This window comes from Rhinolophus ferrumequinum, chromosome 20 (genome assembly GCF_004115265.2).
Source record: "Rhinolophus ferrumequinum isolate MPI-CBG mRhiFer1 chromosome 20, mRhiFer1_v1.p, whole genome shotgun sequence".
Classification (NCBI taxonomy): Eukaryota; Metazoa; Chordata; class Mammalia; order Chiroptera; family Rhinolophidae; genus Rhinolophus; species Rhinolophus ferrumequinum.
In genome coordinates this window covers 10,941,002-10,961,109 of record NC_046303.1, presented here as the reverse complement: position 1 = coordinate 10,961,109, position 20,108 = coordinate 10,941,002, and the positions used below count along the sequence as shown (strand labels likewise).

General features: G+C 39.5%; 1 protein-coding gene across 7 annotated transcripts in view; it reads right to left on the bottom strand.

Moving 5' to 3' along the window:
* PDE1C (phosphodiesterase 1C) overlaps window positions 1-20,108 on the bottom strand; it is a 424,317-nt gene that overhangs the window by 82,050 nt on the left and 322,159 nt on the right. For all 7 annotated transcript variants that reach the window (XM_033088617.1, XM_033088620.1, XM_033088619.1 and 4 more), the window contains 5 exons: window positions 18,104-18,286; window positions 17,139-17,205; window positions 12,508-12,624; window positions 10,586-10,726; window positions 2,336-2,436 (listed from right to left, as the gene is read on the bottom strand). In XM_033088617.1, coding sequence (XP_032944508.1) covers window positions 2,336-2,436; window positions 10,586-10,726; window positions 12,508-12,624; window positions 17,139-17,205; window positions 18,104-18,286 — 609 coding nt within the window. The remainder of the gene's footprint in view (window positions 1-2,335; window positions 2,437-10,585; window positions 10,727-12,507; window positions 12,625-17,138; window positions 17,206-18,103; window positions 18,287-20,108) is intronic.

Here is a 20,108-nt window from a genome sequence, read left to right as displayed (position 1 = left end):
TGGGTATGTTAATGTCAATATGTAGATGTAAAATATGTGATATCCAACCTGAGAACTCTCTGAAAACTGTTCTATAACTACATTTCAATTATCTGTACTAGTAGCAAAGGCATTTTTTTTTAATATGGGTCAAGTCAAACTTCCTTATATTTTCTCAAACAACTTGAATCTTTTTATTCAAGAAAATAATTTATTTCAGTTATTCTTTTATAAGAATTTTAGTTATAATTCTCTGAACACATACCACCAGGCAGGTACAGTTTGCAAATTCCTCTGGTAATAGCTTGATCTTAAAGTTTTTGCCATGCAGAGGCAATACATGGAAGATTGAGAGTAAAGAATATAAGAATTAATGGCAATTGTTAGTCGCTTTTGCAAAGACCGTTCCACAGCTGAATGACACCAAACACAGGGCTGTATCCTATTCCAAAATCCTTAATTTAGTGAAATCTCAGATTATTACAGCTTATTCGTTTCTCATCAAGGAAGACAAGTCCCAGAGATGTAAAGTGACTTCACAGAGCCCCACGGTGGCTAAGTGTCAGGATTGAAATGAAGGCGAGATCTTCTGACAGTTGGGCCATTGTTCCCCAAGATAACTTCTGCCTCATTGGCCAAACTTTGAACTATAGCTAGCATGCCTTTAACGTGTTAGACTTAACATACCATCGAAGGACAAAAAAAACTGGTCACAGACTTAGTTTTCTGAACATGGAGCACACGACATGCTAAGATGCTTCAGATAAAGTTCCATTAAAGAAAGCCAATGTTTAAATTTCATTCCAAACCAAACTTTTCCTACTCCCATGGAGATAGCACAAAACATGCAAATCTGGAGGTGAAAGATCTGATCTCATATCTGTTAAGCAAGGAAGGCACCCACCAAAGTATATTTTGTGACATTAAGCTATTTTCCATCTCCTATAATTAAGCCCCTTTGTTCTGTGCTGTGATGGGTTTTGATGTTGGTCTCCAGCCAGGATCTGTGTACCGTGTTCCACCCACCTCTCTTCCCTCAGCAGGTGCAATTCAGCACCACCTCTATCCTCAGAGTTAAGGCTCCACTCGCAGAGGTCCATGAAACAGAGCTGCTCTGTGGAATTCCCTGTGTTAAAGACCTCACAACAGAACTACAAACGGCTGTTCTGCAGCAGCTGAGATGACTCTGTGTGAGAAGGACGGGGGTAGAAAATAAAGCAAACGGCTTAAGTCCTTTTGTCTGCATCCGTTCTACTGAAGTTGCCCTTCCGAACACAGATCAGACGATATTGTCTTCTTTTGTGTACCCCATAATTAAGTGTTGGGTTCATTCAATACAAGTAGATTGATTTATGAACACAAACCTATCTGGAGCGTGCACCTGCTTTTTCAAGTGAAATCAGCAAGTATTTCTTTGGTATTCAACTCTTGCCCTTTCCCGTTATATTCTTTCTCTTTGCCAACTCGCCCTAAATTCTAGCTTCTTTTGATTCCCATGTCAAGGCCCAGTTAATCCTATGGCAGATTCTCTCCAGTTCCACATCATTGCCTTCAGAGAAGGTAAGTCCTCATTCCAGAAAAGGGCGGATAAGCTTTCGTCTTAAATGAAAATGACAATTGACTGGTACTGCTTGCCTGGAATTCTGTACTGAGAGGAATGCTAAGGATATATCTGCAGCTAGTAAGGAAAAATACCAAAACTGATTAGTGATGTCTGTTAAGAGTCAAGAGGTTCAGAGTGGAGCACGTGGACCCGTATTTAATATCCCACTCAGAGGTCGGTGTTTACCTGTGCAGTTCATTAGGGAGGGTGCAGAGGGTACCCATAGTGAAGGGGGCCCACATGAGACAGCCTAGCTCCCGAGCTCTGTGCCAGGCAGGGATGCAAGCACTGAACGGAGCAGAGTTGAAACCAGGGAGAATGAGGAGAGCATCACCAGAATCCCAAGATCAGAGGGTAAGAAGGCTCGGTTATTCTTCATGTCACCAAAAACACTCCAATCCTTGCCTGTCCTCACTGATTAGTCTACACGACATCTGTGCCTTTATGTAAACTGTCCCACCTCCTATTAGAAACAGGCAGAGTATGCATAGTACATACATAAATGACAAATAGCTAGCATTAGCATAGAGAGGAAAAGGAGACCCATATTAGAAGTGAATAAAATCTGAGAACGAGGAGCAGATGGCTTCTTCATTGAAGCTGACCAGGCTGATCTCTTGATTAAAAGTTCACTTTTCCAGAAACTTAAAATAGAGCCACCATGCACAAGAAAGGTGACGACACCTCTCTGGCTTATAGAACTCTACCCCTGGCCCCCTCTTGCCTCTTCTCCAAACATTTCAACATCCTCACCGGGTCTGAATGTGGAAATTGTTGGTGGTCCCAGTATGCTCGTAGTCATGGATGGCAGCTGAGAAGATTATAGCGAAGATCTCCAGCTCCGTGAGCCAGTTCTGGAAGGGAGGTCAGAGAGTCATCAGATCATCGGTCTCTTTCTCAGTCTTCAGCTTGCTGACAACACACCCACATTTCTGCATTTCCACTCCACAGCTGGCGAGCTATTGCCAAACACATGTTTTCTGACAGACAGAAATGTGTTTTTTTTGTTGTTTTTTTCCTTCTGTAAGGAGCCTTGGGGACATATGATTTGAAAACAGCATGCCCAGCTGGGTTGAAAAAGCTAAATAGTAGTTTTATTTTTTTCAGGGAAGCAAAAAAACAATGAACATGCAGATATTAAAAGCCCTCATAGCATCTTCTCTCAAATTCCAAGTAAAGTTCCTAGGTAGGCACAGAAAAAATGTATTAAAATTTCAATACAATACCAAGAACTAAGAGTAACAGAAAAACCAATGTCTATCTACTAGAAGGTCGGCAAGTAGGACAGATGGAAAAATACTACCTGGCCTGCTGCCTGATGCATGCTAAAGTTTGAAGAGACTTGTCACCATCCACACCACCAAAACTGACTGTAATTCAATGGTCCTCAAAGTGTGTTCCCTGGATCAGTAGCCTTAGCATCACCTGGAAGCTTGTTAGAAATACAAATCCTGCCCCAATCCCACTGACTCTGAAACTCTTGGTTGTGCCCCCCAATCTGTGTTTTAGCAAGCCATGCACATAATTCTGATGCATGGGAGAGTGTGAGAACCACAGCTGTGTTTGAAGCTCTTTTAACTGAATTCCATTTCAGAGACTTTCTGCATTCATTGCTGCTTCCGCTCCCTTCTGTAAACCATTCTGCTCAAGGTCCACAAGATAGAACATTCATGACGACGTAGTAGCCCACCCTTTGGTGGCTCTCACTTTGTTTGCTAGTTGAATTGATGCTTACAAGTGTTAGTGTGGTTTATTCCAAATTAAACCCTGTTTTGACAAATTGCACTTATCAGAATTACGTAATTAAATATGACATAAACCAATAAAATCTGAACACAAAAATGGAGTTATGTCCATAGAACCTAAGTTCAATGCTTTAGACAATTACTAAAAGAACTGCTGTCAAAAATAGGTGTGAAAACTGTAAAAGAGTAGAAAACAATTATAAAAATTTAGAGAGGCTCTGCACTTAGTTTGCTTCATGAGTACCTTTAAGTTCTCATTTCACTCTGAAGAAATGAAACTGGAAATCTTAGATGGGGCAGGGTCCATGCAAGACAAATGTGAGTTCCCAAATCGGCAAAATTCAGGAAACAGCCTGGGGTCTGAACTAAAGATCAGCGAACAAAACATATTTATTTGAGTTCAGTTAACACAAAGTGAGTAAAAAATGAACAGATCATTTTTTAATAATTCTCACTTTAACTGTTTTTTCACAATTAACTACTAATTTTGGTCTTCATTTAAGAAACAATGAGAATTAATACCATCTTTGAAGATAGGGGGAAAAAATAAATGAACAAATTACATGCAACCTATGAAAAAAAATTTCATAGTTAGGGAAAGAATGAGCATAGTAATAACTCGGGGAAAAAAACTATACTTTTGAAAGTGATTTTTAGCAGAATCCAGCATGAAATGTCAGGAAATTTTTTGGCATCCTAGATAATATGCCTCAAAAATAGAAACTGATGTACGAGAGACAGAAAGACATAAAGAGAAAACAGACTAAGATGACAAAGACACAAAATTTAATGAAAAAGAGATGGGTAAAATAAGTAAAAATTACAAAAAAATTGCATCTGCAAATCCCACCCTGAAAGCACCAAAGGGCCTCTTCTCCACGGTTAACTTAGGGAGCTCACTTTGTGTCAGGCTTGTGTACACATAAAAACTCATGCAATACACACAGCTCCATAAAGGTAGGTTATCTGTTATTATCCCCATTTTATAGATGAGAAAACTGAGGCTGAAGAGGTTTAGTGACTTACCCAACGTTACACGAGTAGTTATTGGACAAGCCACACAATACCACTCCATAGTTCCTACTCATGATCTCTAAGTCTTATCTCCTTTGGATCATTGTTCATGTGTTTACTCAAGTTGACATAAAATGATATAGGTAGAATATAACATTACACATTTTTCTTGGTATTTTCTATATATATATAGATGTATATATATACATCTATATATACATATTTTTCCATTTTAGCAATGTCTTTCTTTTCTTCCCCACCCATCTGCCCTGACTCCCACTACCCACTCCCCCCAAATAGCTTTCTTCAAGCTCATGCAAAGTTCATTTAACATTTTATAACAAGATTATGAATGGGAGACAGTGTACCATCTAAACAAATCTGAGTCACAGAGCATCAGCCCCTCCAAGAGAAGGTGTCTCAATATGTACATAATTACGGCTCTCACATGACAGGTATCAGTGTAATTTCCCCCCCACCCAAGTATACTACCAAGATCCTACCTTGGGTGTAAGCTACTTCTAATACACACCAAAAACAACAAATAGATATAAACAAGCACGCAACAACAACAACAGCGGCAACAATAAAACCATGGTCTTTAAAACTCATTGTAACACCCTGGCTTTTCAACCACCCCTGCGGGTGCTTAGAATGAGTTTTGCTGTTTGGAATAAGAGAAAGGAGAGGTGGTATCTGGCAGAAGAAGGAAGGGAGGGTGGATGGGAAGGGGAAGGGAATGAGGGGAAGGAAGGAAGGAAAGAAGACAAGAAGGAATGATACGTGAATGACAGAGTTTTTTAGTAATATGTTTCCACCCCTGTACTGGTTTTCTATTGCTGCCTTAGAAAATTACCACAAACGTAGGCTTAAAGAACCCCTCCCATTTATTGGCACAGGTCAGAAGTCGTCACAGTATGGCTGGATGTTCTGATCGGGACCTCACAAAGCTGAAATCAAGGTGTTGGCAGGGCTGCTCTTCTTTCTGGAAGCTCCGTGGAAAAATGTGTTTCCAGACGCTTTCAAGGCATTCGCAGAAATCATTGCCTTCACATGTTTTCCACTTGGCTCCCTCCAAGTGGAAGGGAGCCATTGCTAACATCTTCAAGTTAGCAATGGCTGGTTGCGTCCTTCTCACTCCTGTCACATCTCTTGTCTTTTAAGGGCTCCTATGACTATATCAAGCCGCCTTGGAGAATCCAGGATAATCTCCCTATTTTAAGATTCTCTGATTAGTAGCCTCCACTGTATCTGCCAAGTCCCTTTTGCCATCTAATGTAACACATTCACAAGGGTGACACCAGAAGGCAAAGGATATAGGGGCCAAAACTCTGCTGACTACAAACCCTAATAAAATTACTTAGTGCTCTTTAAGCAGATGCCACTTAGATATCCTTAGTGCTTCCTTCACAAATATGATGATGTCATCTAGGATCACACAGCTTCTCTCTTCTAAAATAAATAAATAAATAAACAAATAAATAAGCAAAAGGAAAATTAATGGCACCTTGCCCACTAAAAGCAATGAGAGGGGCCAAGGGATAGCTTTGGAGTTTGGAATCTTTGGACCTAAATGAGAGGCAGACTGGAGCTCAGAGTCCGATTCCTATCTGGTCAATCAACAATTCTTCAATCCAATTCTGTTCAAGGGTTTTCTCTTAGAAGGGAGCGAAATAAATCTGGAAGGGTTCAGGCGTCGTCTGGCATCCCAGTTAAGCAACAATGAGTAATATAAACAGATTACAGTGATCTTGAGACCCAGACATCACTTCATCAATGGGATGTTTTGATTCCCTGTGTGTCTCACAGTTTGTAAAACTGAAATGATTTCAAGCATCTTCCCCTTCTTGGTTTGTGTTGAAAGGTTAGCGTCACAATATGTTCTCCATTCATCAGAATGCTCCCCAGTGGTGTTGTAAGCTTGCCATGAAAGAAGTGTGTTTTCAGCCGCGTTTCTAAGAAAGAGTGGGCAGGAAGCAGTTTCTATATCTAAGAATTATTCTGAATATGGCCTGCATTGATCGTGAAAATCCAACGGCAATTGAGCTCACGTAGGAATAGTGTGCCGTACACATGATGCCTGGCTCCTATGACATGACATTTATGTTAACGAGGACTTGCATGAGCATAAATGCTGGGGAGTTTTTCTTGAGGGCCAGAAAAATCTGTGCACGATTCACCTTTATATCTCCACTATACACAGTAGGCACTAACTAAATATTTGTTGAATCGATGAGTCCAAGAATACATTTTCACTTCAAGTTTGATCCTCACCACAATACTCTGAAGTATCACATGAAGATACTGAGATGTAAGAATATCAGGGGCTCTATTTTTTTTTTCCCCCATAGGCATTGTAGAAGCATGGTTCAATATTTAAATGCATGGCCTCAGAAGTCAGACCTGGAATCAAATTCTGGCTCTGCTACTACATTTGTTTCCTAGGGCTGTGATAACAACATGCCGCAGACCAGGCAGCTTAAACAACAGAAATTTCTTTTCGCACAGTTCTGTAGAAATACAAGGTCAAGGTATTGGCAGCATTGGTCTGTAGTGAGAGCTCTCTTCCCAGCTTGCAGACGGCCACCTTCTCACTGTGTCCTGACATGGTCTTCCTCTGTGCACGTGAATGTCTGTGTCCTAATCTCCTCTTATAAGGACACCATTCAGATTGGATGAAGGCCCACCCATATGACCTCATTTTACCTTATCACCTCTTTAAAGTCCCTATCTCCAAATACGGTCACATTCTGAGGCCCTGGGGAGTACAACCAACATATGAATTTGGGAGGGTACAAAATTCTGCCCGTGACAGACTTTATGATAAGGCAATCTTAATTCTGTGAATGAGTTTCCCCCTATTTTTCTACTGAATTTGTGTCACTTTCTCATTGGTTGATTTGTTTATATAATCTGGATGGATAGATAGATAGATAGATAGATAGATAGATAGATAGATAGATAGATAGATAGAATTTCCTCAAGTACTTACTTCATTTTGATGATGTGTTTTATCCTACAGAAGGTTTTAACTTCAACATATTCAAATTCATCAATATTTTCTTATATAACTTTTGTGTTTTGAGGCTTACTTAAGAATTTCCTTTTTCAAGGTTATGAACATATTCTCATATTTTTTTCTTACATGATCAAATTTTTATTTTTGTGCTCACATCTTAATCATTTTGTCTAATACTTGATGAATGATTTGAAGTGGACAAAAACATTCTGTCTTTTCCAAATGAACAACTACCCCCCAAACATTTCTGAACTGAGTAATTTTCCCTATCGTGTTGCTGTCTGTCGACATGTGCTCACCTTCTCACCTCCAGTGCTTTCTTTGTTGTAGGCTAGTCAGTGTTCCACCCTGACCAAACCATTGAGACTCTTGGCAAGGTTACCAATGACTCCCATGTCACCAAAGGCAATCATTTCTTCCCTATCCTCATCCTACTGACCTTCCATCATGTCCCACACCATTTACCATTCTGTTTGGGGGCACTTTCTTTCCTCGGCTTCCATGACCCACACTCTCTTGGTTTTTCTCCCAACGTCCCTGGACACTCCTTTCTAGTTACTACTGTTGGCTCTCATTCTTTACCTTCATTTTAAACTTTGGACTGCTCCAGGACTCACTTCAGAGCCCTTTCTCCTTCTCCATTCACACGCTCTCTTTCGATACTCTCATCTGCTTCCATGTCTTTATGTAATATTGGTGCGCCCGCTACCTCATCTACATGCCTATCCCTGCCTCTTTCCAGAACTCTAGACTCCTTTGGTTTTCTTCCTACTTGATATCTCCACATTGATGTCTAATAGGGATCTTAAACTCAACATGTCTAAATCAAATTGGTAGTTACAACATTGTCATGGGATGCATACAGAATATAGTCCATAATGCTGCAAAAACAGGTGATTATTAGATTAGTCAGGGGGATCACTGCACAAATTATGTAAATGTCTAACTATGCTGTATACCTGAAACTCATATAAAATAATATTGAATGTCAACTGTAACTGAAAAAAGTAAATCATTTTAAAAAAAGAAAAATCCTCTTGATTTCCCTTCCCCTAAAGCCTGCTTTGCCACCTGGCTCTCTCATCAACTCTGTTTATCAAACCAAACATCTAAGATGTACTCTTGATTCCTCTCTTCAAGGTTCCAAATCCTATTCACCACCCAGTTCTTCTAACTCTACGTCCATAACAGAATTGTTTTCCTTATACCCCTACATTGTCCTCCCTAGTCCAAACCACTATCGTCTCCCCAATAGACTTCCACAGTCTTCTTCTAGGAAGGCTGCCTCAAAATCCATTCTCCACCATAGTATTTTTCGAGTCTTTATCAGGTCACGTCACTCCCCTCTCTAAAAGCCTTTAGTAGACTCATACTGCACTTAGAATAAAACCCAGACCTACAAAGCCAGATTTGGCCTGCTTCCTGCCTTCTTCTTTGACCTTATCTTGCACCACTGTCCTGCTCATGTGCTGATCCCATCTCACTTGTCTTATTTCTGTTCCTTGAATGCAACAAAGCTGTTCTCTCACAAGGGACTTTGTGCTCATCCTTCACTAATGCTGCTGTCATACTCTTCTTCAGTTCTTAGCATGGCTCAAGCCTAAAATCATAACCATCTCAGATTAACTATTACCTCTGGAGAGAGGCCTTTCCTGACTACCCAACAGAACTCCCAGTTTTCCCTATGTGGGTGCCCTATTTTAATTCTCTGCATGACATGAGTGATATTTTCTCGTCGAATTTTTCATTCGTCTTCTATCTGTAACCTCTCGCTAGGATGCAAGTTCTGTAAAAGCATTCTGTAAGAAAGTAACTAGAACATAATAAGTTCTCAATAAATATTTGGGTTTAGTTTTTGAAACTCTAACCAATTAATTGATATATTTGTCTATTTTGGCACAAATACCACACTGTTTTTTTTATTACTATAGCTTTCGTAGGTATTTTCATATCTAGTAGAGTAAGAACTACCCCACCACACACATTCTTTTTCAAAACTGTTTTTTAAGGCTGTAAAATAGATATTTCACATACATTTCAGATTCAGCTTATCATAAATTTCAGACTCAGTTCCATGTTAAATCCTATTGGAAGTTTTATTGGTATTGCTTTGAATTTATAGATTAGTTTGAGGAAAACTGACATCTATATAATATTGAGTGTTTGCATTGAAAAAACGTGGTGTATTTCTTCATTTATTTAAACATTATTTTTGTGCCCTTTAATTTAGTTTTACAGTTTCCTTTTTATCAGTTTTGAAGTTCTTCCTAGGTAATTTATAGATTTTTTTAAAAACAGTTGAGAATATTTGTTTTTCTATTACCCTTACTAATTTTGAGTGTATGAGACAGCTATCTTATCCAAGTCTTATCTAGGTCTTTTATTTGATCTAATAACTTATAGATGGTTTTCTTGATATTTTAAAGGAGACAATCAAATTATTTTCACAGGATGCTTCTTTAACTTTTTCAGCTACCATGCTGCATTGGCTGAGACCTCCAGAAAAATCCTCAAGAGCAATATCCATGTGGACCTCTCTGCTTTGCTCCACGTTTTCCTGGGACCATCATTAACGGTGACATTTGCTCTAAGTTTCTGGCAGAAACCCTTTATCACATTAAACAGGTTCCCTTTGTGGAGTTTCTATAATTTTGTTTAAAAAATAGCTTTTTAAAAAATATTTTTTTAAAAAATCAGCTTTACAATAAGGAAGAACTGAAAACTGATGAGAGATGTGGGGAAAATCCTGAAAAGTTTTAAAACAACAATTCCTAACTACTGAGTTGCCTTTCTGAGGCAGATAGAGCACTTCATATTTTTGATACGTTATGCCTAACTGTCACAGAGCTTCTCCAAGATAGAATATTTTTCACCATTTTAGAAATGAGGAAATCCTGACTCAGAGAGTCAAACAATTTATCATAGGTCACAAAATCTAATAAGTAATTAAACAAGGATTTATATCCAACTATAAGTAGCTCCAAAGCCCACGCTCCTCCCCCTGTATTCCATTTTTAATACAGTGAAATATTAGACCAAGTCTTTTAACATGCCCTCGCCGAAAAGATAACACATGGGTACTGGGTTTAGGAACTAAAGGATACCCAAAGAATGTCTACCTTGGTGCCAATTCTGAAGACAATTTCAAAGTAAAAAGTCATAGAGACCTACCATAGAGACCTAGCTGTTTGTTTGTGTAAGCCTAGAGTTCCTATCTGTACTTACCGCGACTCCCGTCTTATAGAGAAGGTAATGCACGGTCTGTGTAACATCGGCGGCATGCATTAGATTGTGGTAAGGATTTTTATGCTTGCTGTATCCTACTTCCAGGGCCTCCACAAATGAGACAAGTGCAGAAATGGGGATCTGAAAAAGATTAGTACGGTTCATGCAATCACATAGCTAGTGATTTAGTTGCTTCAAGTGAAAGGAAAAATTATAGTACAAGATCATCTCAAAGACATTTAGGGCAGAAGGGTATGTGCTCATTTTTTTTTCTCAAGTGAAGGTTCGAGTCTTTTATTTCTCGAGAAATAAATGAACGCACACTGTGCAGCATATTTCATGAATGTATGATAAAACATAAAGTACACCAAGATCTTAAGTCATTAAATAATTGCAACATAAATACAAGCTGTCACATCCTGAAAACTGTGCCCTTTAGAAAAAGTGATTGTATGCATTGGACATATGAAAAAAACAAACAAACATGTGATAGTTGGTTATCATGGGATAGAAACAGGCTATATGCTTATGTCTATTACTTGACAATTTATTATATGTACCTAGCAATTTAGAATAATACTTCCAATTAGTCTAACTGCTTTTCTATCTCAAATGCATATAATATATATACCTTCTTTTTCATGTGGCAGGAAGTAAAGAACAATTGCAAAATGTCTGTGCAAAATAAGGGAACATTAAAATAGTCATTGTTTTAGTTTTCTGGGTCAATTCCTTGGTTTAGGGTAAATTATCAAGTACAAGACAGGGGAAAAGGAAAGAGTTTTCTAGGAGACTAACAATCATGTTAGTAAGAAAAAATGAGGAAAATATTACTGCAATGCTGTGTGAGATTCCCTTACACATTCTTCCTTTGTCACATTCTTCCATAGCTACCATTTGTTGACTTTTAAAAATGTAAATATTGCCTTTTAGATGTTGAACTATCATTTTTAAAAACGAAGATCCAAGAAACCTTGTTTCTTTGCATTGTTCAGGAGAGATCTATGAACCGCTAGGTAAAGTTGTGTGTATGTATGACATACACACATACAGAACAGAACTTTGTTCTGTGGAAAGGGTCTTGGGTATCCATCAGATTTTCAAGCAGGATTCTGATGCAAAAGAAATTAAAGATCACTGCCGTAAAATACTTATGGCTGTGTAAGAAATCCACCCCCAAACATGCAGTCCTACAGAAAGCGATTAGGAAATGTGCTATCCAGAGAAGTCAACATGTTGTAGGAAAAAAAGGCCTGCATTTTTCAGAGGCTCATCCATACGATGAGAGAAGCCCGGGGATCATAGTATGACAGATGTCAGCAGATGAATTCCCAGGTTCTCTGGAGAACCCAGCCTGACCTCCAGAGTCTGCAGAATTACAAGCTGAGGGGATTGAACACTGGAAACAATTCATGCTCTTTACTTAAAGTTGAAGAATTAATTTGAAGTACGAATGGCTGGGCAATACCAATGATCTGTCACAGATGATAAGTGAGACTATTTGTCTGCATTTGAGCCAAGTAGTGGGGAAAAAAAAGTTTGCAGAGACGGCAGACGCACACTTTGTCTCCATTACTGTCTCCTTGCTGGTAGTGGGAGATCGTACATGATATCAGGCTGAAATGAGATCTGCTGGCAGAGCCGCAGCGAGCTCTGCTAGCCTGGGCTTCCAGTGGTACTTCTAGGAAGACTGGGATCAAAATGTGTGTCTCCATCCTCTCCCTGGCCAAGGAGCCCCAGCAGGCAGGGGAATGGAACGAGAAGCTCCTCTCAAAGGAGTTCATGGTAATGACTGCCTGGACGATGTGATCCAAGTCACTCAGTGCAGATTTTGGTCTCTATTACATGGATTCTCTTGGTCTTAGCCCCAAAGTTATGTAAGGATGGACACATATGTGCATTTTTTAAAATTAGGCACTGACCTTGAAACGGCTGATCAGGTCATAACGTGTGAGTAATTCATAGAAAATGAATTTCAGTGCATGGTCCCCGCTGGCTTCATTGAGGGAAAAGACATCAAAAGACCACTTGTCCACATCCTGCAGGACCAGGCAGGGAGGAAGAACGCATTAATCCACAGCTGCTTACACAGCCTTCCCCGCTGGGGAGTCGGCCTGCAGCCCTCACCCGAGATTTCACGGTCCTTTCCACTCTCAGACTTTTCCAACCTGCCAGACCTACATAGCACTTACTGAAAAAATTAAACAATCCTATGACGAATAACAACAGCTATAACTTACCAAGTGCCTATCATATGCGAGGTAGGCATTGTGATCAGTGAGAAGTACGTAATTTAACCTGAAAACAAGTCTAAGAGGTAGGTATTATTAGTCACATTTTATAGATGAGAAAACTGAGGAGTTAGTTTCCTAATTTCCCTAAGACCCATCGTGAGTAAGTGCCAGGGATACAAGTGGGGTCTGTACACAAACCCATGTTCCCCCGATGCCTAAGCTCAGCTCTTTCCATTAAGCCCTTCCACTCCCCCTGCTGGATTTCAAATTTTTAATTCACTTGACAACCTACAGTGCATCCCTACTCTAATGAGAATGTTAACCCACTTTTAAAAGTGTTCAGAAACATGCATGACATAGAAAACAAAATAACGTGTCACTTCAATCCCAACAGTTGAGCTGAACCCCAAGAGAAAGATTTCATTCCATGAGTCAGAAAAAATGTTCCCACTTCTGGAGTTACTGGTCTGGGGACCTACTTCTCAAATCTGTAAGTCACTTTACTGAAAAAAATAAAACTAAGAGCTAAGCTGAACACACTCCTTATATATCTTTTCAAGTTCAAAGCCTTATTTGTCTATAAATAGCTACTCCAAAATATATGTAACCATTGTCTGATGTGCTTTTGACTTAGAACCAGCTATCTGTGCATGTGGTAAACAAAAGCATGTTTAACCAAGAGTTAAAGCAAGAGTCGTTAGGTTTCGTACTGTGATGACAGTCTCACTTTTAGTAAAGAAAGCGTACCATCATGAGCACAGCAATCAGGAGCCATGTGAGACCACACTGAGTCCAGGCAAGCCGTCAGATGATGTCCTGAGAGAGACCTTCCTGTCAAGATGCTGGCCTGAGGGCTCTCACTTCAGCCCTCACTGCATCAAACATCATCCATCCATCCCAATTGTGTCCCTCTCCAAACGTCCCAACTGTCAAGGTCATCCCAAGGCCATCAAGGCTCTTTCACGGATGCCAGGTCACAGAAAAACTGAAGTGTATGTAAGGAAAACCAAGCTTTTCCAAAAGGGTTTCAAACTGGAGTGTTTCAGTTCACACTTAGCGCTGACCTCACCTCAGTCTCCACTATAATAACTGAAAAAAATAGCTACAAGTATCGAGCACGTTTTCTGTGCCAGGCACAGAATGAAGTGTATATATTCATTTGCAAACCCTCACAACTCTAGAAATAGGTGTTTCTCTCACCAGCTTTACAGACAGCAACCTCAGAGAGATGACGTGTAATGTCTAACGCCATTCAGTAGCAGAACCAGTCAATAAACCCTCTGACACCCCCTAGTGATATCATCGCCGACAGATGACATTGTAAACTCAGTGAATATATGCTGTGACCCAGGCCACATGCCCTAAATACCCCAACAGGGCCCAGGCCATAGACAGTGGGGCCAATCTTAACTCGGGTTAAGATTAACCCGAGTCCTAAACTTTCCCCATGATTACTGTAATTGACATTGTCGTGACATCCATTGTCTGACCATTACCCCTAAAGTCAAGTCCACGGACAACTAAGTAGATGGGAAAACACTTTGTCATGTCGGACAGAATGAATAAAAAAGAAAAATGCTATCACTGGAAATAAAGTGATTACCATGGTAAGAAGTCAATATTTATTCTGAATGTTAGGATTTAGAGAAATGAGAGGATGAGCAAATAGAGAGCGAGATGGATGTCCTCTCTGGTCCCTCACTTTCAGAAGGCCTTAGCGGTGATTGTCGAATTTTAATGTTCTTCAGAACCACGTGGCGTGCTCAGAAAAAATGCTGATTTTTCAGGGAGGGGACTCTGCAGAATCCTGGTGTGGGGCCTAGAATCTGCCTTTTATCAAGCACCTACTTTAACTTTCTTAAACCATTCTTCCTCTCTTACCAAACTTGGCCCATGGACAACTCCCGTGGAGAAACTGCATGAACTTCCTATTAGTCTAACGTAAAGGCAGCCCAAATCTCCTCATTTCCTCCCACTATAAACCTGGAGTCTATCGAGGGCATCTCTTTGTAAGTCACGCAACAGATGCCTTTCTAAAGAACAGTACACCTACATTTCCAATAACCCCACCTCAGAAGACTGGAGAAAAAACATCTCAAGTTAGAAGCTAGTATATATTGAATGGAAAAACGCACGATATTTCAAATTTAGAGATTGGTGGCAGTTAATCGTTCTCTTACTTCCATGTTATTTTATGCCATGTTCTTACATTCATCACAAAGGTGATGACAGTACCATGCTGGTTATTTTATTGAATTGTATTCTCTCAGTCTTAGGGGAAATTTTCTGTAACAGAAGACAACAATAGTGATTCCGTATGAACTGCTGGCAGTGGAGTGGGAATAACCTTTTTCTAACAGGCACTACATGAAAAAAGAAAATAAAAGTATCGTTGTGATCTCTCCAACTCACCTCCAAATCCACTGCAAATAAAACCATGGTCTAAGGAGGTGGAAAAATACTACACTGTAAAAAGGTCTTGGACTTCCCCAGTGAACAGAGGTCAGGACCAACAGAAACAGCAGTCTTAGCCTTGTGTACATATCAGCAATCCTTGTCGAGAAGGATAGCATTTCAGGGAGTTAGTGCTTTTTCTTTGTCTGCATCATCTAGGTAACTTTCCCCCTCAGAAAGACATTTGAGAATTACTTTTCTATGAGCATAACATAATAATGCATGAACATCACAGGTTGTTTCACATTTTCTTCAGTTTTTCTAAAGAGAAAAGATGTACGAATTTGGAAGAAATATTTTCATAAATTTCTTAGTACCGGCATAGCCACCTGCATTCATGTTCACAATAAAGGAAGAAATTCAAGATAAAAGATGCTTTTAATGTTCCTAAGACTTGCATTGAATGTTTCAGGTTCAATTATGAAAATCAATGCAACTTTACAGTGGTGTTGGAACCATCAAACCTAGGGTGAAGTGATTTTACTGATTACATGGAAAATGTCGCTGTAAATCATACAGGTGTATTGGGCGTTGGAGTGGGGGTTGAAGAGGAGTGAGAGAAAACGTGTCTTCTTGCTGCATCCTTCTTGAGAATCCTTCCTGCTCTTAAGATGAGTTAAGAAGAGACAGAAAACTAAGAATCTGAATATTTAGAGTCTCACTAATTCAACTCGTGAATGTCTTTGAGACAAGAGAAAGGGACTATGAAATATATAATCAACGTGTCCCTAAAGGACTCTTTCTTGACATTAAATTGATCAAGAAGCAGTCTCACCCCTGATTCCATGAATAGGTAATTTAAGTCATCTTATGAAAATGCCGTTGGGTAACACTTTTTTCAGGTTTCAGAGAAAGACAGCAATAGGCACAAGAACACCAACACATGTTCCCCTGAAGCCTAAGCTCAGCCCTTTCCATTAAGCCCTTCCATTCCCCCTGCTGAATTTCAAATGTTTAATTCACTCGACCACCTATGGTGCTTCCCTACTCTGAACTTCTCCACAGCCCCTGAGCAAGTGGACAGGACTCCCCGTGTAGGCATTATGCAATTTCAAACAGCCCACTGATCCTGGGCCTACACACCGCCCCACCCTCAAATCCAGATGTGCAATCAGCTTCAACACAGCGGGGCTATCCTCAGACCAGTGGGTCTGAATCAACACTCGCCTCAAGGAATATATCTACCTTGGGACTCTTAGAAATATGCTATACAATTCCAAGAGCTTGCCTGATTGGAAGTAATTCTGCAGGATTAAGCCTATTTACTCTCAAACATCTGCATGACTTCAAATGGAACTTTTGGTGCAGTGAGAACCTTGAGACAACAGTAGGATATGCGGACAGGACTAGGACTCTAGGAGTATCCATTCATGCAGTAAAATGTTACTGAGAACTTATTATGTGCCTGAAACTCTGGTATCAGCCTTAGTTCTGTCTCTGATTAACTGTGTCTTTTAAAAATCTCACGGAGTCTCAGTTTCTTCATCTATGAAATGGACTTAGAGTAGGTAATAAGATAACAGTACAACAGTGATCACCAAAGACCCTCCTTTATAACCACAACAAATTTGATCTCCTCTGGCCAAAGTCACACTGAGTCCGAGCACTGTGCAGCTCACTAAATGACTCCAAGGACATAGAAAGAAAGGAAACCCACACCGTTTGATTTAATAAAAAATTAGCAAGAGGAAGGCTAAAACAATACTGATACTGTCAGAACACATAAGTGAAAGATAATAAAAATAAAAAGTCAAGAATGATTGGGAAATCTGCAAATGAAAGCCTCATATTTTCCTAACGACAAATTTAACTGTACTTTTTACAGGGTACCATGTACGTTGTAAGATTTTTTTCTTTGGTATTACCTTTAATGCTTCAATAACAGCTGGTGGGTAGCTCAGTCCAACCATGTTTGATGTCCGTCGGTACATTCTGGCAAAGTCAGAGAGGGAGAACATGCAGAAGCTTATCTTACAAAGATAGCAGGCCACAGACGTATAACAAGTATTAACAAATAATGAGAAGTCATGTCAATTGGTGACCCGAAAAATCTAAAATTTCTTTTATAACCTTTTTCATAGGATTCAAGTGGCCTAAGTGTTAAATTCCAAAGAAGTCAAAGCAATTTCAAATACATGAAATGATGGAAACAAAAATTAATCTATGTGGCCCAAATTGGAAATTAAGTTATTAAAATGGGTCACCTCTTTTGCCACAAGTGAATTATAGTACAATACAGACAGTTTGCAATGCAGTATTTTAACCTGGATAAAGAACTCCTATGGGCTATCCATTTAGAGGAGATTGTTCTTTAAAACTGTCAAAAACAAGAAGAAAAATGTCCCAGGTGAACTGTGGCATTTCTAAAATCAGTAATTGTACAATGAGGATTATAGGAAGAATAAATCCATTTGTATAATAAGGATTATAGGAAGAATAAATTGATTTCTGGAATCTATTTCCAGGGAAGGGGGGCAATTCAATTTCAAAGAACACAATGGCTAACAAAATCGGAAAGTTTCAAGGAGAACGCAAATCCCTTAAATGAACTACCCTCCCGGGGTCGACAAGCTGGCCCTGATCTGTTCCAAGGTCCGACCTCAAACTAAATCTTCTCTAGTTAACAAAAAGAATTCTGACCAAAGGCAAAATTTTGTCCTAACGATGCTACAGAGATTAAAATAGACCTGCTTCAGCCATCTCTCATTCAAGACTATCTTTCCCCCCCAAATTTTCAGTATTTATAAAGATGCCAAAACTGCATCAAAGCAGATCTTCCAGTCATTGGTTCCTTTTGCTGCTTTGGTCATTGAATGAGAACTGCCCTTACCTCTCCACAAATATCCCAGCCTGCACTGCGTGCACGATGCTCTTGAACCGCGGCTTCTCCTCGCTCCTTCTGAGCATCATTCCCATCTGCCGCGTGAAGGTAGAGGCCAGCCAGTCTCGGACCTCGGAAGGCACCGCGTCTGACTGAATGTCACTGAGCTCATCCTCCGTATCCAGAAGTCGCCTGAACACAAGAAACATAACCAGGACACTGAGAGGAGACCTAAAGTTCGAGCTCCCTGTTCAAAACAGATGCTCCTTTTCTCCACCCCACCTGCGTACACAGGTGCCAAGACACCAAATACAAACGGCCACAAAAAATACAGCACCTTTTGGGTAAGGCTTGTGAAAGCTCGCCATCTGTCTTTCAGGAATGTCTCTCCCTCAACTTCTGTTTTAGCATGGCTCTCTCTGCCAGACTGGACAAAAGGAGGCAGAGAAAGCCAAATACACTCCATCTCAGGCTCTGTGGGTCACAGATCCATTGCACTCAGGAGCACCCAATATCTTTATTCCTAAAAGCTTTGTGGTATTTGAATGGAATCTAAACCTTCCACTTAAAAATGCATTCAGAGGGAAGTTTATTTCTTAGACGAACCATTGTGGCATTATTTTTGTCTTTAAAAAAATGGGCATTTAAAAGGATACCACTATAGGCAACAGTACTGTATTATAAACTTCAAAGTTGCTAAGAGACTAGATCTTAATTGTTCTCACTCCAAAAAAATCATGACAATTATGGGATGTGATGGAAGTGTTAGCTAATGCTATGGAGTGATCATATTGCAATATATAAATGTATCAAATCAACATGTTATACACCTTAAACTTACAGTGTTATATGTCGATTATATCACAATAAAAAAAAGTTTTTAAAAAGAGACATAGACTTTTTAAAGCATCACCCAAGTTACATCAACCCAAATGATGTCAACTGATACTTCAGTTTGAGAGGACATTACAGAAACTTAAATGCCTGAATTCAAGCGAAATTTCCAAAATAACAGTTTCTTTATTTGAACACAGAGATTTAAGTCATCTGTCAGGTGTGCTTAGCTGAGTTTTCACACTTGTTCCTAGGTCAGACCATTAGAACAGAACATAAACAGTAATAAGCTACAATAGAACTTAAAATTACATTTTCTATTTATATTAAGCCCTACTAAAAACAAGTAGTAAAAACAGGTGTCAATGAAAATAGATTTTTTTCCTTTAGACACATCAATTGGGGAAAAGGGGAGAAAATGTTACATTTGAAAAAAAAAAACTACGATATCAAATTTCCTTCTATGATATCAAATTTCCTTCAATTGGAACTAAGTACGTCACCAAAACCTAAGCCACACAATTCTTACATTACTGGGAAATCCTTTCAGACTGGAATTTGGCATAGAAATGTAAGACATCATACATGCCGACAGAGGAGACTGCCTACATTTAAAAAAAGAAGAAAAACCATCTTTTTCATATTCACCATCTCCACATTTTTCAAAAGAAATTTTCTTACTTTCAAATGCACTTAGGAACCGGAAGTCCTTTAATACTTTTGGATAATTCAAGTGGAAAGAGTCTCCTAAGAAAATCAACGAGGACTTAAGAATGAAAGGGGAGCACTGGGTACTTTAAGAGAACAAATGTTTCTCCATCACTTCCGGCGCCTTCACTTACAGATAGTGTGACTTCACATCATCCATAAATCACACTATGTGTTCACCACCCAGAGACAGCTCCCCTTCCATCACCGTACAAACATGAGTGTAATCTTTAGACTGAGACCAACAACATGTAATAATTACAGTGGAACCCTACATTTGATTAGAAATCTTACCAGATTTACCCTTTGCCCTCTTACCTGATCTCACTTCATTTTCATAATGGCCATGTGAGAGAAATTCTATTGGCTTCTGTTACATGAGGTGGTACACAGGCTACGTGAAGTCCAAATCTACCCCATTTATTTGTGGAAACTAAAGCTCCAAGACCCATCATTCGAATGCTACCCCCTA